Source organism: Lagenorhynchus albirostris, chromosome 9 (genome assembly GCF_949774975.1).
Source record: "Lagenorhynchus albirostris chromosome 9, mLagAlb1.1, whole genome shotgun sequence".
In the NCBI taxonomy this organism is placed as follows: Eukaryota; Metazoa; Chordata; class Mammalia; order Artiodactyla; family Delphinidae; genus Lagenorhynchus; species Lagenorhynchus albirostris.
This window is the reverse complement of record NC_083103.1, coordinates 52,425,038-52,442,191: the sequence shown is the minus strand read 5'-3', so window position 1 is coordinate 52,442,191 and position 17,154 is coordinate 52,425,038. Positions and strand designations below refer to the sequence as shown.

General features: G+C 42.9%; 1 protein-coding gene and 1 long non-coding RNA gene across 2 annotated transcripts in view; one reads left to right on the top strand and one right to left on the bottom strand.

Annotated features, from left to right (window-relative positions):
- LOC132526149 (uncharacterized) overlaps nt 1-17,154 on the top strand; it is a 21,185-nt gene that overhangs the window by 2,222 nt on the left and 1,809 nt on the right. The window lies entirely within an intron of this gene.
- SPCS2 (signal peptidase complex subunit 2) overlaps nt 9,310-17,154 on the bottom strand; it is a 24,134-nt gene continuing 16,289 nt past the window's right edge. The window contains exons 4-5 of the mRNA XM_060160033.1: nt 16,091-16,226; nt 9,310-10,091 (exon numbers count right to left, since the gene is read on the bottom strand). Of these exons, the coding sequence (XP_060016016.1) occupies nt 9,905-10,091; nt 16,091-16,226 (323 nt within the window). The 3' untranslated portion in view covers nt 9,310-9,904. The remainder of the gene's footprint in view (nt 10,092-16,090; nt 16,227-17,154) is intronic.

Here is a 17,154-nt window from a genome sequence, read left to right as displayed (position 1 = left end):
AAGGAATAAGAAACAGCAAATTCAGGATCATAGTCACTTCTGGGAGTGCAGGAAGTAGGGTGTGATTAAGAAAACCCAAGGGACTTCAATTGTATCGGTAACATATTTTTTAAAGGTGGCAGTGGGTTCATGGGTGTTCACTTTATTATTCTTTAAGCCTTATTATTTGTCTAAAATATTTCATTTTTAAAGATTGGTTCATACAAAGTCCTAGGGTTTTTCACCAGACCTCTCCAAGCACACAGTCACCAACTTGGATCACCAAGTCAATTTTAGAAAAATATCTAGAGCTAATGCCAAGTCTCTCTCAGTTCTTTGCTGGTCTCAGTCTAATGCCCGAGGCAGTGAAGTTTAGTAGCAATCTCTATATTTGGAGGTGAAGCGATCTTGACTCCAATCCTGACTTCCCACTTCCTAGCTGAGTAAGCTTGGCAAGTTGTTTAACTTCTTTGCCTCAGGTTCCTCATCTGTAAAGAGGGCACACTTGGCCCCACTCCTCATCCATAGCTCAGATCAAATACATTTCATTTCCTGTATAAGGACCTTCCAGGCCTCCATGCTACAGTTATTCCTCTTCTGGCCTCCACAGCATTTTGTACAGATGGCTTCTGATGAATTTTCTGAGTTTGCCACTTCATCGGCTACTCTGATTAATCTGATAGAGATGGAACCAAATCTATTCTAATGGTCTCATACAGCATTTAATTAAGGATACTATCCAAGTATACATCCAAGCAACAGGATGAGACCAATCTGCAGAATTGACCTCAACCACAACCAAGGGCCTGGACCCAACCAGCTGGAAAAACAACAACCGAAAAACCATAAGCCATTAAGATCTATCTTGGAAAGCCAGGTGGTATTCTCTAGTTTATGCATTGACCTGTACCCTGCCTGAGGCATTAATCCAAGTACAGCAGGTTATATTAGCCATTGCAGACTTTACCTTGGCTCACAATGAAGTCAAGAACAATTCTATCATTCATAACCACAGTGGCCAGTGAGTTGAAGTTCACCTGAATGCCTTCCAGGGCTGAGGTATATTATTGATGGCTTCAGCTAAAGTCGGGAACGAATTTCATATCAACATTTCTAATAGGACGACTCTCAAGATAGGGATAACCTCCTGCAGAAGTGCATAAATGAATAGGTCACTCCTCCAGGAAGGTCCCCTGTGTAACCAAGGGTAGCCTCATGTTGCAGCCATCTCCACAGTCATCTGAAGGCTACATGATCTGCTGGTGGTGCTTCCTTAAACGCTTGAAGGTTGATCATGACCCTCCCTATGGTACAAGACGCCATGTTTTCAGGGAGGAAGGCGAGTTAATGCCTGGCTTCCACAAAGGAAGTATAGTCCTGGGGACATATATGATGTCCCTGTTTACAACTGCTGGGGCCTCCCAAGTGGGATCTACATCATTCAGGGGACACAGATTGACAATGTCCCTAATGTAAACCTCTTGCCCACCTGGTAGGCCTCAGAGTTCCCAGTTCATTTATTTATTTAATTTTATTTATTTTTGGCTGCATTGGGTCTTCATTGCTGCATGTGGGCTTTCTCTAGTTGTGGCAAGTGGGGGCTACTCTTCGTTGCGGTGCGCAGGCTTCTCATTGTGGTGGCTTCTCTTGTTGCAGAGCACGGGCTCTAGGCACGGAGGCTTCAGTAGTTATGGCTCATGGGCCCTAGAGCATGTGGGCTTCAGCAGTTGCGGTGCGCGGGCTCAGTAGTCACGGCTTGCAGGCTCTAGAGCACAGGTTCAGTAGTTGTGGCACACAGGCGTAGTTGCTCCATGGCATGTGGGATCTTCCCGGACCAGGGATCGAACCTGTGTCCCCTGCATTGGCAGGCGGATTCTTAACCACTGCACCACCAGGGAAGTCCCTCCCAGTTCATTTAGAATCATTGAAACCAGTCCTTATTTTTGGAAAGACTGCCTGATAGGTTAGTCCAACCTATCCCATGCATCCACGCCACAAGTCAGGTAGCATCTATCCATTCCACAGGATGACTGAGCAATAGCTACAAGAATGAGGGTGAGGGACACATGTCTAGAGCCTGTGACATGTGTTTTTCATGAGACTATAGGAGCTGAAAGTACACCTGATGTTTCTGATAAGACTTCTCCGTAGGTTAAAAGGAATGGTTAAAAGGAAACAAACTGTGGTCACAGCCATCTTGTGGGGGACAGCAAACCTAGCAGTTAGTTGAGTTTAAGGAGCTTGCAGTAGTTTGAGATAGTTGTACTAGGCCATTTTCCTTTGAGAGGAAGGCTCCAGGGTTGACTCTTTTTCCAAATGTTATGATCTAGGACTATGTCAAAGCAACAAGAGAATCCAGGTGGCTGAACCAGAATTAAATGTGAAGACTCTAGGCCTCCTTCTGGCTTAGCTGTCACCCGGGGGATGTAGCACCTAGGCTGGCCTGCAAATGCTATTAGGGCAAAGAAACATCATGCCCAACAATGGTCAGGGCATATATTAAATTTTCAAAATAAACCTGTACAACAATCCCCAGCCCTTCTCATTCTGATCATTACTCAGTAAACAGCTGTGATAGTTAACTGTATGTGTCAGCTTGCCTGGGACAGATATTTTGTGTCAATTTAACTGGGATAGTGCCCAGATATTTGGTTAGGCATTATTCTAGGTATGTCTGAGGGCATTTCTGGAAGAGATTCCTGTTTGAATCCGTAGACTCAGTAAAGCAGACTGCCCTCCCCAATGTAGGTGGGCCTTATCCAATCTGTTGGAGGCCTGAACAGAACAAGAGTTGGGGTAAGGGAGAATTTACTTTCTCGGCCTGACTGCTTTCAAGCTAGGACATCAGTCTTCTTCTGCTTCTGGAATGGAGCTTACACCATTGGTTCTCCTGGTTCTCAGGCCGTTGAATTCATACTGGAACTACACCAGCAGCTCTCCTGGGTCTCCAGCTTACAGACAGAAGATCATGGGACTTCTCAGCCTCCATAATCATGTGAGCCAATTCCTTATAATACATCTCTTTACATATACACAAACATATCCTATTAGTTCTGTTTCTCTGGAGAACCCTAATACAGCAATAAAGAGGAAGTGATTGATCTGGGGACAGCCACATTCAGTGACCACACCACCTTACCAAGATGTATTGACTAGAATGAGATGAGAGGTAGAATCAGAAATGTTTTGAGTACATTTTTTGAGTAGGCTGTTCCAACACTCAACAACACTATAAGCTTGTGGATGAAAGAGTGGAAGGTCCATCAAATACCTTGACTATTAGCCCACTATTGGGTGACTTTTGCAATAAAAGGTGTACCATAGTCAGACTGCATATAGACAAGAAAAACATAAAGCAGATTGGTTTCAAGACCAAAAATAGTGTGGTTGGAGTTAGTGGATTGGACTAGAACAACCCTGTAACCTGAAAAAGTGTCAAGAGTGGTGAGGCACTACTGGTAATCAGCCAGGAGTGGGTGGAGGCCATGCCCTGTGCTAGGTAGCCTCACTCATGGCTAGACAAACAGGAGTCACAAGTGTGGTATGCAGTGGTAGCCTCTGCCTCAGAAGCATAAGCCATTTAACTTTGTGCCAAGGCTGTGACGATGCATGTAATGCCATGTCTGGTACGATGATGGATCCACTGGCAGCTTGACTGTAGTTGGCCCCCACTGAATAGGCCCCCACATAAATGACCCAGACAGTTCAATTAATAGCTGTAATTCATTTCTATTTTGGGGCCCCAAAGAAGAGTATCTTTGACAGTCTGTAATCTTCCAAGTGACACACCAGAAGACCAGGCCTTTGGCAACAGCCAAGAGTCAGTGAAAATATAACCTGTCTGGTCCCCAGTAATACTGTCTAGGGTAAGAGTGACAGTTTTCAATTCAGCCCTTTGTGCTGATCAAGCCCTTACTGTAGTCAGTCTTCCAGAATTGTCACTGGACACCAACAGCTTTCAACTTAACTGCAACATCAGTGAATCAGGCCCAGGAATTTGATTGGAGAAATGCCTTTGGATCAAGGACCCCAGTGAGTCAGTAGTTTTACTTCAGGCAGCCAGATGGGGACTACATTTCCTCCGAGGGAGTAGCTGTCACTTTTTCATGTAAAACTAAGATGGTGAGGCTGGCTGCATCCCAGAACATGCCATTTCCTCTTGACTAGGGGACTGCTGGGCTCCTTTTTTTTTTTTTTTTGTCTGTGTTGGGTCTTCGTTGCTGTGCATGGGCTTCTCATTGCGGTGGCTTCTCTTGTTGCAGAGCACGGGCTCTAGGCATGTAGGCTTCAGTAGTTGTGGCACACAGCTCAGTAGTTGTGGCTTGTGGGCTCTAGGGCACAGGCTCAGCAGTTGTGGTGCACGGGCTTAGTTGCTCTGCGGCAGGTGGAATCTTCCCAGACCAGGGCTCGATCCTGTGTCCCCTGCACTGGCAGGCGGATTCTCAACCACTGCGCCACCAGGGAAGCCCCTGGGCTCCTTTTTGTTAGTTGTCAAATCTGAGTTAATATGGCCCAAAATGGGGATGCTAGGCCAGAGCTGTGAGGCTTCTATTCGTCAGGTGTTTAGTTTCAGCAGTAGCTCTGTAGTAGCCTAACAGCTGTCCACCTTTTTAAAAGGAGGCACTTGGTGCCTGCAAAGTACACTGCTGTGCTGGGAAATGGCCTGAGTACTCCAGCAGTCACCAGGTTTTCAACTAAATCTGTGGCTTTCATCTTTCCTCTTAGAATTCTATATTATTTTTGTTAGACTACCTAAGAGGAGACCGGGGTCCCTTCTCTCTATGCAGTAGTAGCCGCAGAATGGGAGACTTAAGAGCATTCACAGTTCAATCAAATGTCCAGTTGCTCTCAATAACACATTGATGCGAAAGCCACAAAACATTAGTACATTGAATCCGTTTAGAGGCTCCCTCTACAGGTCGTTTTAATTTTCCTTTCCCGTTGCAAACCGCGTCCAAACCTCACCAGCTGAATTCAGGTACTTTCCCCCCCATCACGGGAACCCAAACCAAGTAGTTTAAAATAGGTATGTTGCAGGCCACAGCCACAGCCACCAAGAGACTCTGCTCTCTCCCAGCCAAGAGTGTGGGGACATCACAGGAGTGGGAGAGGCTAACCTACAGGCTGGGTCCGTGAGAAGAACTTTGCTCCTGACTCCTCCTCCAGGGTCAGCGCTGCCTCTTCCCTTGTGTACCTCTTGGCTCCGATAAGCACCTGCAGCTCAGGGACTGTTATTTTGGGGTTTTTTGCCCCCCTGTACACCACTGTGCATCTGCCTCACAGTCCTTGGCACTTTTGACCATTCCTGTGCCCAGGGCTCCCTGTCCCCATGGGGCGAAGGAGGATGGTGACTTACTTATATTCAACAGAGCTAGAAAAGAGGAATCCCTCCCCTCCTCAAAGATCCCCCAGCATACACAGCTTCTTTCCTTAAAGTAGGAGAGGGAGCAAGAGGGATCAGGTCATGTACTTACGTTTGCTTCAAGTGGTTACCTGCTTGGACTCCTAATGGTTTGGGTCCACTCAAAGCTCTACATCCTTATCGCTGACACCACTTATTTCACCTTTGGGGAAGCCTTTACTCATCAGTCAGCCATACTGCCTTCAGCTGGGGCCACAGGCTTGCTGCCTCATTGTCAAAACATCCTTTCCTCCTCCTGCCCCAAAGAGAATGAGCAACAACCTAAGTACCAGTTGGACAATGTGTTTCAATCCTACCTCTCACTGCTCAGCCTCAAAACATTCATTAACACGTAGGACAACCAGGGACGCTTATTCTTCTCCTCGCTCAGCAACATTTGCTACCAGACCCCAGGTTATCTTTTCATATCCTCACCTGGCCCATGACCTTTCTCTTCTGGAAAGCCTTGTCTGTCAGGATCCCATCCTTGTTACCAAACTGTCAAGAGTAGTCTATGAAGGATCTCAAATTTTATCCTATTTGCAGACTAACAAGCTAACCTATTATTTTTTCATGGATACTGGCAGATGACATGAGACTCCTGGATCAAAGAACTTCATTACTTATAGCGCAGCAAGCAGCAATGCCAGTTCCCCCTACCCCCTGCCCCAGCAAAAGTGACGCAGATAGGCCTTGATGGATGCCTACACGTGCAGTGGGTTGTGTCATGGGAAGAGAACCCTGAGCTCGGGGGAGTCAACACTTATAGTGAACAGTGGGCAGACTTGCTCCCAGGAAAGAGACATTACCTCCTCTCTCAAGATGGCTCACTATCAACAGAACACTGAGATGCAGCCCAGGAAAAGAGTGGTCAGGGTCTTGCATTCATATGAAGCAAGAACGTGCAGGGATGCTTAGGGCTCATGGCAGATTGCCTCTCCCAACACTTTCTCATTCTCCAGTGGGTCACCTTTGACAGCATTATAAACCAGATCCAGGGCACTAAGAGCCTGAATACTGATACTGAATACTATTCAATACTAATCAGCAGTTTCCCAGAGGAGTTTGTCAGTCACAGGGAAATCTCCCCCAAAAAACCAAAGCTCCCTTACAACAGCCAAGACCCACTGCAAAACATTCTGAGACCTTTACTGTTGTCTCTGGCTGGATCTAAGGTTGGCACGATAAACTGCAGGAGGGGGCTGGCTGCCAGACAGTCTAACAGCTGCCATCCCTCCTCACCCAAGCAAACCAGCCAAAGTTCTAACAATTCACCTGGTTTCTGTTCACAGAAGCAGGGAACTTCCTTCCTTTCATGCTTGTGTAGGTGTGTATCTCTGTAACTGCTGTCTGAAAGGAAGAGGAATCTGCTGCCCACCAGGGATGAATATTAGTGTCAGTAGTTATGATGGGGCAAAGCCGAAGGTGACTGCCAGATTAGTCAGGAAGTCCTCCTGTTCAGGGGAAAGTGAGCACCAAGCAGCACACCTTCCGAGCAATTGTCTTTGAACCTACTTCCCAGTACTAAGAGCCTACAACCACCTCCCTAATCCTCATTAGCAGGCAATAATATATTTAAAACATTATTCTGAGAAGGGGGTCATAGACAACACCGGACTGTCATAAAAGATCCATGGCATAAAAAGAGGTTAATTATCCTCATCAATTATTCTTGAATAATTGTGGATATCAGAGGAGTCACCTGAGCACATGTGCTTTCAGGCTGGATTGTTACGAATATTCTATTTAATAACATTAGAGGCTGTCAGTGGGGACAAGATATTTTACAAAAAATATTGTGGTATTAGCAGTTTCCCCAGGTAACTTCCATCAGGGAGACAAAGTTTGGGAAGGGGTGTCTAGCCAGGAGTGGTAATATGACAGAGAGTTGGTGAGAGAAAGCTCTAAATTGAGTGGGAACTTGGACCCAGAGAAAAATACAACTTGTGTGTATTCAAAGGAACTTTTGCATTTTCTTCCATTCCCTAAGGTTGTTCTGAAGCAAAAAGATTGTTTCTAAAAATACATACAGCACCAATTGTCAAATAAACATTAGCAGCTCAAATTTACAAATAATGAAAAACACAGCTGTCTTTCCCCACTCTCCTCAGCAGTCTTAAATACTTGGAAGACCTAAGTTCTTCCTCGGCAGATGTGAGGAGTTGAGAGTCGAGAGGAAAATGTGATGGATGTCAGTTTCCTGGTGGAAGGGTGCTACAGACCTACTAAACAGCCCAGCGACATTCAAAACTGGCTGGAGTGACCACTCAGTTGACGCACGTGTCAAAAGCCGGGTAGAGGTGCTCTGCAGCCTCACAAATTGCACCATGCTGAGGCTTGAGCCTGTTCAAGTGATAAACTATCACTTGAAACTACAGGAAACTATCCTAGAATACCACAATTGGGTAGGTGGGTGGGCTGGGGTGCACGCAGGATGACCGCATGGCTGGGCTACTAACCCACTTCTTTCTTTATCAAATGGATACCGCCTCAACTGGTCAGGGAGAAACCTTAAGATAGCCATGCAGCCTAAGAAATCTCAAAGTGGGGTTTATGGGCAGATTTAAGGGATTATAGCATTCATATTCTTTGTAATCAGAAATGTTTTAGGGCTTCCCTGGTGGCGCAGTGGTTTAGAGTCCGCCTGCCAATGCAGGGGACACAGGTTCGTGCCCCGGTCCGGGAAGATCCCACATGCCGCAGAGCGGCTGGGCCCGTGAGCCATGGCCGCTGAGCCTGCGCGTCCGGAGCCTGTGCTCCGCAACGGGAGAGGCCACACAGTGAGAGGCCCGCGTACCGCAAAAAAAAAAAATGCATTTGACTTATGTATACTGACAGGGAACGTACCTAAGAAATATTAAGTTAAAAAAAAACAACACATTTCAACATAATTCAATTTTCATAAAAAAATATAAAATACATGTTTATATATGTAAAGAAAACGATATAACTGATGTGAAAGAATTCCAAGGAGTCATCATGGAGAGGGTTATTCCTTGTCTATATCCATGAGCTTTGGGGCCCCTGTGTCCAACAGTAACTTCTTCACTGTAAGAATACGATTATCTGATTACACTTTCAAAAGCTTCAAGTAGCTGACAGAATAGAATTTTCACCTGGGGGCGGGGGGGAGGGGGAGAGGAAACTAGAAGCTCAAAGAATTACACGGCCTACCCAAGGTATATGGAAACAGAGTATAGAATCCAAGGCTTCAACTCCCTGTCTAGTGATGTTCTACAGTCCCCTACTGCGTGGTGCTAAATAGGGCAACGTTCCCAAGTCAAAGAGGAAAATGTGATAACTGGGATTTCTTATAAGCTGATTATAGTTTTAGGTACCAGGCTCAGCTGGAATTGTATTTATGTAAGACTAGACGGACAATATTCCTATAGGTCACAGGATCTGGGCAACTGCCCAGTTCTTCTCTGACCATAGTGGGAAAATACTAGAAACGGTGCTGCTCACAACTCTGGAGCCAGACACAACAGGTTCAAATCCCAGCTCTAACGTTAGCTGTGTGACAAATTATTAAATTTTTGTGCCTCTGTTTCCTCACCTATAAAATGGAGATAATATCAGTACCTACTTTCTTGGGACAGTTGTGAGCACTAGTGAGTTAATACATGTAAAGTACCTGGAACACTACCTGGCACAAAGTAAGTACTGAGTGTCATCACTGTTACCACTGGAAAGCTAGCAGTTCTTCACCTACAGGTTCTCAAGGGCCTCTGACCAGTGAAACAGCCTAGAAACAAAAGGAACCTATAGCAGTAAAACTGTTAACATGTGCTGCTCTGTTCCTTCCATCAAGACTATGACTCCATTTTTTCACATCTTCTTTCCTTTTATTGAAAAAAATTTTAGAAAATGGCAGTTGATAAAGGGCACAAACAAATCAACAGGGATATACTAGTGGAAAACAGACAAAATAAAACTAAAAATGCCATTGGCTTCTTTAATTGGTTAAGAGCACAAAATGTAACAGGCAGAAAGTCTCTTTTAAACAAATTAAAAAGCTGTGGGTTTTTTTCCCCAATTCTCCCCAAGTCAGATATATACACACCCACAAAAATGGTGTGTGAAGGAAAACTGTCATACACAAGAAGTTGTATTCTGAATTAAGGGAAACAGCTGTTGAAATGGGAATTAACACAGTAAAGTCAGCAACAGGTTAACAGTTTAAAAAACTGAGTCTTCAAATGCTGCATGACACAAAGCTATACTATATAAAGTACTGCTAGGTATGAAGGAGGAAGTCTGTATGGTTTTTAGCAAAAATGCTTTTCCAGAAAAGCAAATCAAAACAATGCAATCAGCAGACCAAAGAGGCTACAGCTAGATATCAGAGCTACAACTTCTCATATCTGAGCTAGAAAATTCTATTTATACAGAATGGACTAAAATTTCAAGACAAAACTGACATTTTTTACATTTCTTACTTTATCCATATTAAGTTCTGTTTCTTTCTCCCTCACCCCTCAATTCAGCATGATCCAGCCAAAAGATGGCTGCTTTTAGAAGTGGCTATTTTATTTTTCTTTCTGTGGCAAGACTGTCATGAAGCCTGGATATCTCAGGCTCATATGCATCCATGACCAGGGTCCCGCTGTGGTCAAAAAATTTAGCAATGGATTTGGTGAACTCGGCTTCCCGTTGCTGCTTTGTTCTTCCACTGATGAAGGTCAGCTTCAGAGTGTATTTGTCATCGAACCTAAGCAAAGATAACAAATCAAAAACCAAACACAGACATTCAGCCAGTAACAACAGAGCACCAAGTGTTTTTGAAAAATAGGGCTGAGCTGGCTACCAGTGATATAGGGAACATACAACATTATCCTTTCCAGAAAAAAAAAAAAATTCCAGGGCACCTTCAGGATAGAAGTTCTGGTTCATAGGCGTTGCCATGTCTTCCCTGATTTAATTACTATGTGCCTCCTTTACCTTGTCATCATTGTTAAACCACACGGACCATCTTCTCTCACTGCTGGGCTTTGCTTCGTTGTTATGCTAGAAGAGTACTCCTAGTAGACACTTTTCTCCAGTCTCACTCATTAGTGAGACTAATTTGTCTGTAACAAACGTTCCCATTTGTTAAGTTCATACTTGGGCATGAACTTTTCTGGGAAAACCTTCCCAAACTGGGTTAGATGTCTTGCCTTTGTCATCCATGCACCGTCAATTAATAGTCAACCCAATTACTCAGTGCCTATCATCTGCTAGGTCTAATGACAGGCTCCTATGCTGTCAGTGAAATTACCTATTGAAATGATAGTTACGTATTTTTGTTCTTCACTAGTCTCAGGGATTCTTCTTTTTTTTAAATTTTCACGTATCACTTGTGAAATTTATTTTTTAAATTTTTTGGCTGCACCATGCAGCATGCGAGATCTTCCCTGACCAGGGATCGAACCTGTACCCCCTACATCGGGAACATGGAGTCTTAACCACTGGACCACCAGGGAAGTCCCTGTCTCAGGGATTCTTGAGGGCAAGGATTTTGTCTTATTTTCTATTCTTAGCTTGGAGTTTGTTGGGCAATCAAATTTTTATTGATAAATGAAGAACCCTTGTTTTCACAGATGTTCCCCAATTCCAGGCTGCTCAGTCCTTGTTCCCTGTAATCAATCTAGTTCCAGGTTCTACCAGGTCAGGGATATCTTTTACTACATGAACTCCAGAGATCCCTTAGCTACACCTTAAGGTATCTCGAAGGCTTTTACTATCTCTACTTATTCAAGAGGGTTTATAACATCAACCCCTGGCAGGCTGACATTTCTCCCCGCAACTGTACCTGTTTCTGTCTCCATTTAATTAGGGCATATTCGGTGGACTGTCAGGCTGGTATTATCTTTAGAGGAAGCAGAGGCTTGAGCCTCTGCTTTTTTCTGCATGTTTAAAACAGGAAAAGCACCACCTATTTTTCAGGATCACTGTTATGGTTATAACAGTGCCTATCATTAACCAGTGCTCAAAAAAATCACAGCTCAATAAATTGTTGTCTAGCCAGTTACTTCCAACCTGGATAGCTAGGAGTAAAGGTCCTTGAATATTTTCAACACCTCAAAAATTTTTCTCAAGCTCTGATCAACTGCTGCTAACTGATATCACAGTAATTTTTGGACTTTTGAGCTCAGTTCCATGGCTCTGATGGCAGGACACGATCTAATGCATTTTTAAAAAGTTACTCATTAATTCAACAAATATTTATTCAGGACTAACCATATATGTCAGGCAGTTTTGGATGCTAAGGATATACATCAGTGAACACAACAGACAAATGTGTCTTTTGAGACTTTTATCTTGCTGTGTGAGGGAACAATAAAATAAAAATTATGATATTCTTTTAAATATGGAAAGTCTTCACTAAGCAGATGTTTGAGCAGAGCCTAAAGAGGTAAGAGAACAAGCTATCTGGAAAAAGAATATTCCAGGCAGAGGACACACTAAATGCAAAGGCCCTGAGGTAAGCACGTGCCCAGAATGTCTGAAGAACAGAAAGGAGGCCAATGCAAACAGAATGGAGAGGGACAGGATGAAAGCCACAGGAGATGCGGAGTGTGTGTCCATGGGTGTGGGGCTGCAGAGAATAGATAAGCATGGACTTCTAAGCTATGCTTAGGATTTCAGTCTTTATGTGAGAGGATTTTGCGCTGAGGATTGAGTTGATCTGCCTGATGTTTTAAAAGGATCATTCTGCCCACTGTACTGGAAAGAGACTGTGGGCAGGGAGAGCAGCTGCAGAGGTCCATTAGGACATTATTACAGTAACCTAATTGAGAGATGATGGCTGCAGTGGAGATACTAAGTGGTTAGAATGAATATAATTAGAAGGTAGAGCTGACAGAATTTGCTGACAACCTATTCAAAGGATTGAGATAAAGGAGTCAAAATGATTCCAGAGTTCTGGCCTGAGTCACTAGAAGGATGGAGCTGCCATCTATTTAGATGGGGAAAAGCAGGTTTAGGTAAGGGATAGCAGAGTTAGGTTTTGGATATGTTAATTTTGAGACGCTTATTAGGATCTAATGTCAAACAGAAATCTGGGACATAGCTGGAGTTTGGAGAAGGTCTAGGATGAAAATACAGATTTAGAGATCTTCATCATTATAGAAGGTATTTAAAGTCCTGAAAGTCTGGATAAGATTACACATAGTAAGTGAATACAGATAGAGAAGAGCTGCTAGGAACGAGCACTAGTGGCATTTCAAATTCAGAGACGGGATAATGAAGAATCACACAGGACTCTAAGGAACAGAGACTAAGGTAAGAAGAAAATTAGAAGATTACAGTATCCTACAAGCCTACTTTAAAAAAAAAATTTAACAAGGAGAGAGTGATCCACTGTTCAAATGCTGCTGACAGGTCAAATACAATGAGGAAAGAGAAGTGAAGATATGCAAATCCAAGAGATGATGGGAGAAGAAAAAAGGGGAGCAGAGAAATGAGAAGACCATGTGAGGAGAATGTGTGAAAAGAAAAACAACTTTTCAGGTGGGAGAAATTACAACATATTTGTATGCCAGGAAGAATAACCAAGCAGAGAGGGAAACATCAAGTAAATGAGAAGGGATAGAATCTAGTGGACAAATAGAGAAGAGGCTTCAGACAGGAACTGAGAAAGAAGGTAGAGTATGATGAGCACTGTGAGTGGATAATGATGGGAGAATTCTGACTGCTGCTATCTTCCCAGAAACAAAAGAAGCTGAGAGTGAAGTGGGGGAGGAGGGCAAGAGGTTTGAGGATAGAGAAGAAGGTATGAAAGATCCTCTAGGACAGTGAGAGAGTAACTGCACTACAGAAATGCCACGGAATCTAAGCTAGGTAAGGAGGAAGTGAGACAATGAAGAGAAGAGGACCAGGGCAAAGGTGGTAGGCTCAATGGATTATGGATGCCACTGGGGCTGAAGAACTGCTGGGACAAGAGAACAAGAAGGAGATAAACTAGAAAAATATAAAGCAATGGTCAAAGAGTGGGATACTTAAAAATGATGTTATTGAAGGTAATTAGTTATCAGTAATAGCAAGATCTAGGGTATGTCCAGGGAAATAAGTATTTAAGACATGGCAGAAAACAAGATAATCAGAGGAGAGGAAGTAAAACTAAGAGGCCAGAGTACTGGAGTAATCATCTACTTGGATACTGAAATCATCAATCAAGCCTTCTGAAAGGAGTTATGTTAAAGAGAGTGCCAATGAGCCAGGAGCCACCTCTAAGGAAAGAGGAGTGAGCCTGTATTTCACTACAGCAAGAAGGAACAGAGGTGGCATATTTCCTTTCTACAGGCACCAACAATGTGGCAGTTGGTAAAAGTCAGCAGTGAATGTGAAAAAAATCAGAACCCTCATATACTGCTAGAAGAATTGTAAAATGGTGCAGTTGTTTTGGAAAACAGTATGGCAGTTCCTCAAGCAATTAAAAAGAGTTACCATATGATACAGCAATTCCTCTCCTAGGTATATTATATGAGAATTTGTCCACACAAAAACTTGTACATGAATGTTCACAGCAGCATTATTCTTAAAGGCCAAAAGGTGGAAATGACTCAAAGGTCCCTCAACTAATAAACGGATAAACAAAATGTGGTATATCCATGCAATGGAATATTATTTGGCATAAAAAGGAATGAAATATTGATAACATGGCTGAACCTTGAAAACATTATGCTAAGTGAAAGAAGCCAGTTACAAAAGATCACATATTACACGTGATTCCATTCATATGAAATAAACAGAACAGGGAAATGTACAGAGTAGACTAGTGGTTACTTCAGGTTGGGAGAATGAGGGGATAGGGAGATGATTGTTAAAGGGTACAGAGTTTCTTTTGGAGAGGATAAAAATGCTCTAAAGTTGACTGTAGGGGACTTCCCTGATGGAGCACTGGTTAAGAATCCGCCTGCCAATGCAGGGGACACAGGTTCGAGCCCTGGTCCGGGAAGATCCCACGTGCTGCAGAGCAACTAAGCCCGTGTGCCACAGCTACTGAGCCTGCGCTCTGGAGCCTGCGTGCCACAACTACTGAAGCTTGTGCGCCTAGAGCCAGTGCTCCGCAATAAGAGTAGACACCTCAGTGAGAAGCCTGCGCACCGCAATGTAGGGTAGCCCCCGCTCTCTGCAACTAGAAAAACCCTGTGCACAGCAACGAAGACCCAACGCAGCCAAAACTTAAATAAATAAATAAAAGTTGACTGTGGTGATGGTTGTAGACATCTTTAAAAACACTAGAAACCACTGAACTACTTTAAATAGGTGAAATATGGTACAGGAACTATATTTCAATAAAGCTGTTTAAAAGATACTTAAGTCAGCATGTAAATAATGAAATCAAGATGTTGCTAGGGTCTAGAATTCTGAAACTCTGCTTTAGGGGCCTGGCACAGGGTGCAGATTTATGACAGCTGAGACCAAAATGGCAGCTATGAGTCCTGCCAGGAGATAAGAACTCAGGTGCAACATCAGAATGAAGGTCTGCTCCTCCTTACAGATATCTCCACAAGCTGGTAATGAGAGGCTGTTTGGCGTTGATGCTATACTTACCTTCATATATGTGAGTAACTGTACTTAAAATTTGAGAGCCTACTATGTGCTAGGAACTATACCATGTGTTTTTAGGATAGTGACTGAGAGCATGAGTTGAGATGTGGCTAGATTCACTTTTGGGCTCTATAACCCTGGAATAATTCATTAAACCCTTTGGACCTGGGTTCTTATCTTTAAAATGGGTTGTTCTAAGGTTTAAATGAGACGGTGCAGTTGGCACAATACCTAGTATATAGTAAATGCTCAACAGATGCCATCTTTCATAATGGTTGGTATACAGCTGACCCTTGAACACTATGGGGGCAGGGGGAGGGTGTTAGAGGGTGTTAGGGGTGCTGATGCTCTGCGCAGTTGAATATCCATGTGTATGTAACTCATAGTCACTCCTCCATATAGGTGGTTCCTCTGTATCCACAGTTCCGAATCTGCAGATTCAACCAACCATGGGCTGTGCAGTACTTCAGTATTTACTATTGGAAAAAAAAGCCCATGTATAAGTGGACCCACGCAGTTCAAACCCCTGTTGTTCAAGAGTCAACTATATATACCAGTTGGCATCCTCACAAAAACTGTACGAATCATTTTTTACTCTATTAAAGCTCAAACAGTTTACCTGATATACGAAAAGTCACACAGCTAGAAAGAGACAAGCTGGAATTTGAACCCAGTTCTAGATACCTAGAAAGACCTGAGGTGTCAGCTGCACAAAGTTACACCCATTGCTGACTGAATTGTGCTTCTCTGAGTTGCCCAGTGCATTGTTTCAGAGATTCCTGATTGCACAGACTGCAGTCAGGATGACAGAAGACACAGAAGCTAATGGGGTTCTTCAAAGACAACTGACTTCATACCTTTGGCCTTTACAGATACATATATAGTTTATAGTTCTTCCAACTGGCTCAGTTTATTGGCCACAAGGAAAAAGAAAATCATTCTTTATTCTTCCACCAACATACTTTCTCCCACAATTTATCCTCAGAGCACTTCTGTGATAATGGAATCTCAGAAGTGCAATACAAAGGAAAACCTTCCAGTTCACAATCCTTTCTTCATTTTATATGACTAGCACTATGATCTGCAAAGAGTAGGTATACAATAGTCTGTTGATAATGACTAACACCCAGAGAAAACCCAACATCAGGATTTAAGAATCTGTGAGGATAGTCATACCTTTTGAGACTGGACGACAGCTGCCAAATATCATCAGGATCCATCCCTGTGGGATCTTTCCTGTGGGCCACGAGAAAGATGCTCTTCTCCTTATATGAGGTATAAATGGTCAGGATCCCCATCATCACAAAATAGGTTCAGATCAAGTTAAGGGGAAAATACACACAAAAGAGAAATAACACAAACTGACAAGCAAGGGCTACAAAAACTTTCATAATGATAGGCCTAAAGAAGACAGTTTTGTCTTGCTGTAAAAACACTGAAAATTTAACTATTTCATTTTCATCCTTATGTTTATGCAAGAGAAGCAAGGCTCTCTCTGGTTAGTTCTGCAAAGAACATCTCAAACAACAAGAAAGGAAAAAGGTACAGGGCATAAATCAGCTCTCATCTTTCTGTTCAAGGACAACATATATAAAGAGATCCTCTATTACCTAGTTTGTCAAGACTTGTGCTTATTTCTCCATACAATACAAAACTAATAATCACAGTGGACTTGACCACACTCAACCAATTTCAAGGGTCATTAAAAGAGGAAAACTGACTTCAAATTAGTTTACTATAAGAGTCTCATGCTCTACCAAATGAGCTAGCTGGGCGACTACCACAATTTAGTTTACGAGAAGGACAACTACTTCCTCCATACATGTAGGCTTATTATTATACTCAGTTTTTGACAGTATTAACTATCATACTTGAGTACCTGTGTGCCAGAAACTGGCAAAAGAGCTTTGTGTACATGTGTCATTTAAATTTTATATAAGGGACAGGCAGGAAAGTATAGTACAAAGTATGAGCTTTGGAGTAAAGTGGTCCTAGATTTGAACTCTGGCTTTTAACCAATGTAACCTTGACAAATTACTCCTTATCCCAAGGCTTAATACTGTCACCTCTAAAATGGGGATAGAACTGACTTTTTAGAATTGTCATGAGATTTAGTGATGGTATATATATTTTTAGTGTACACCACACAGAAGACATTTATAATGGTACTATTATTACGTATAAAAATGACATGATTATAAAAATGGCAAGATCACGTTTTGTTTTAAACAAATATAATC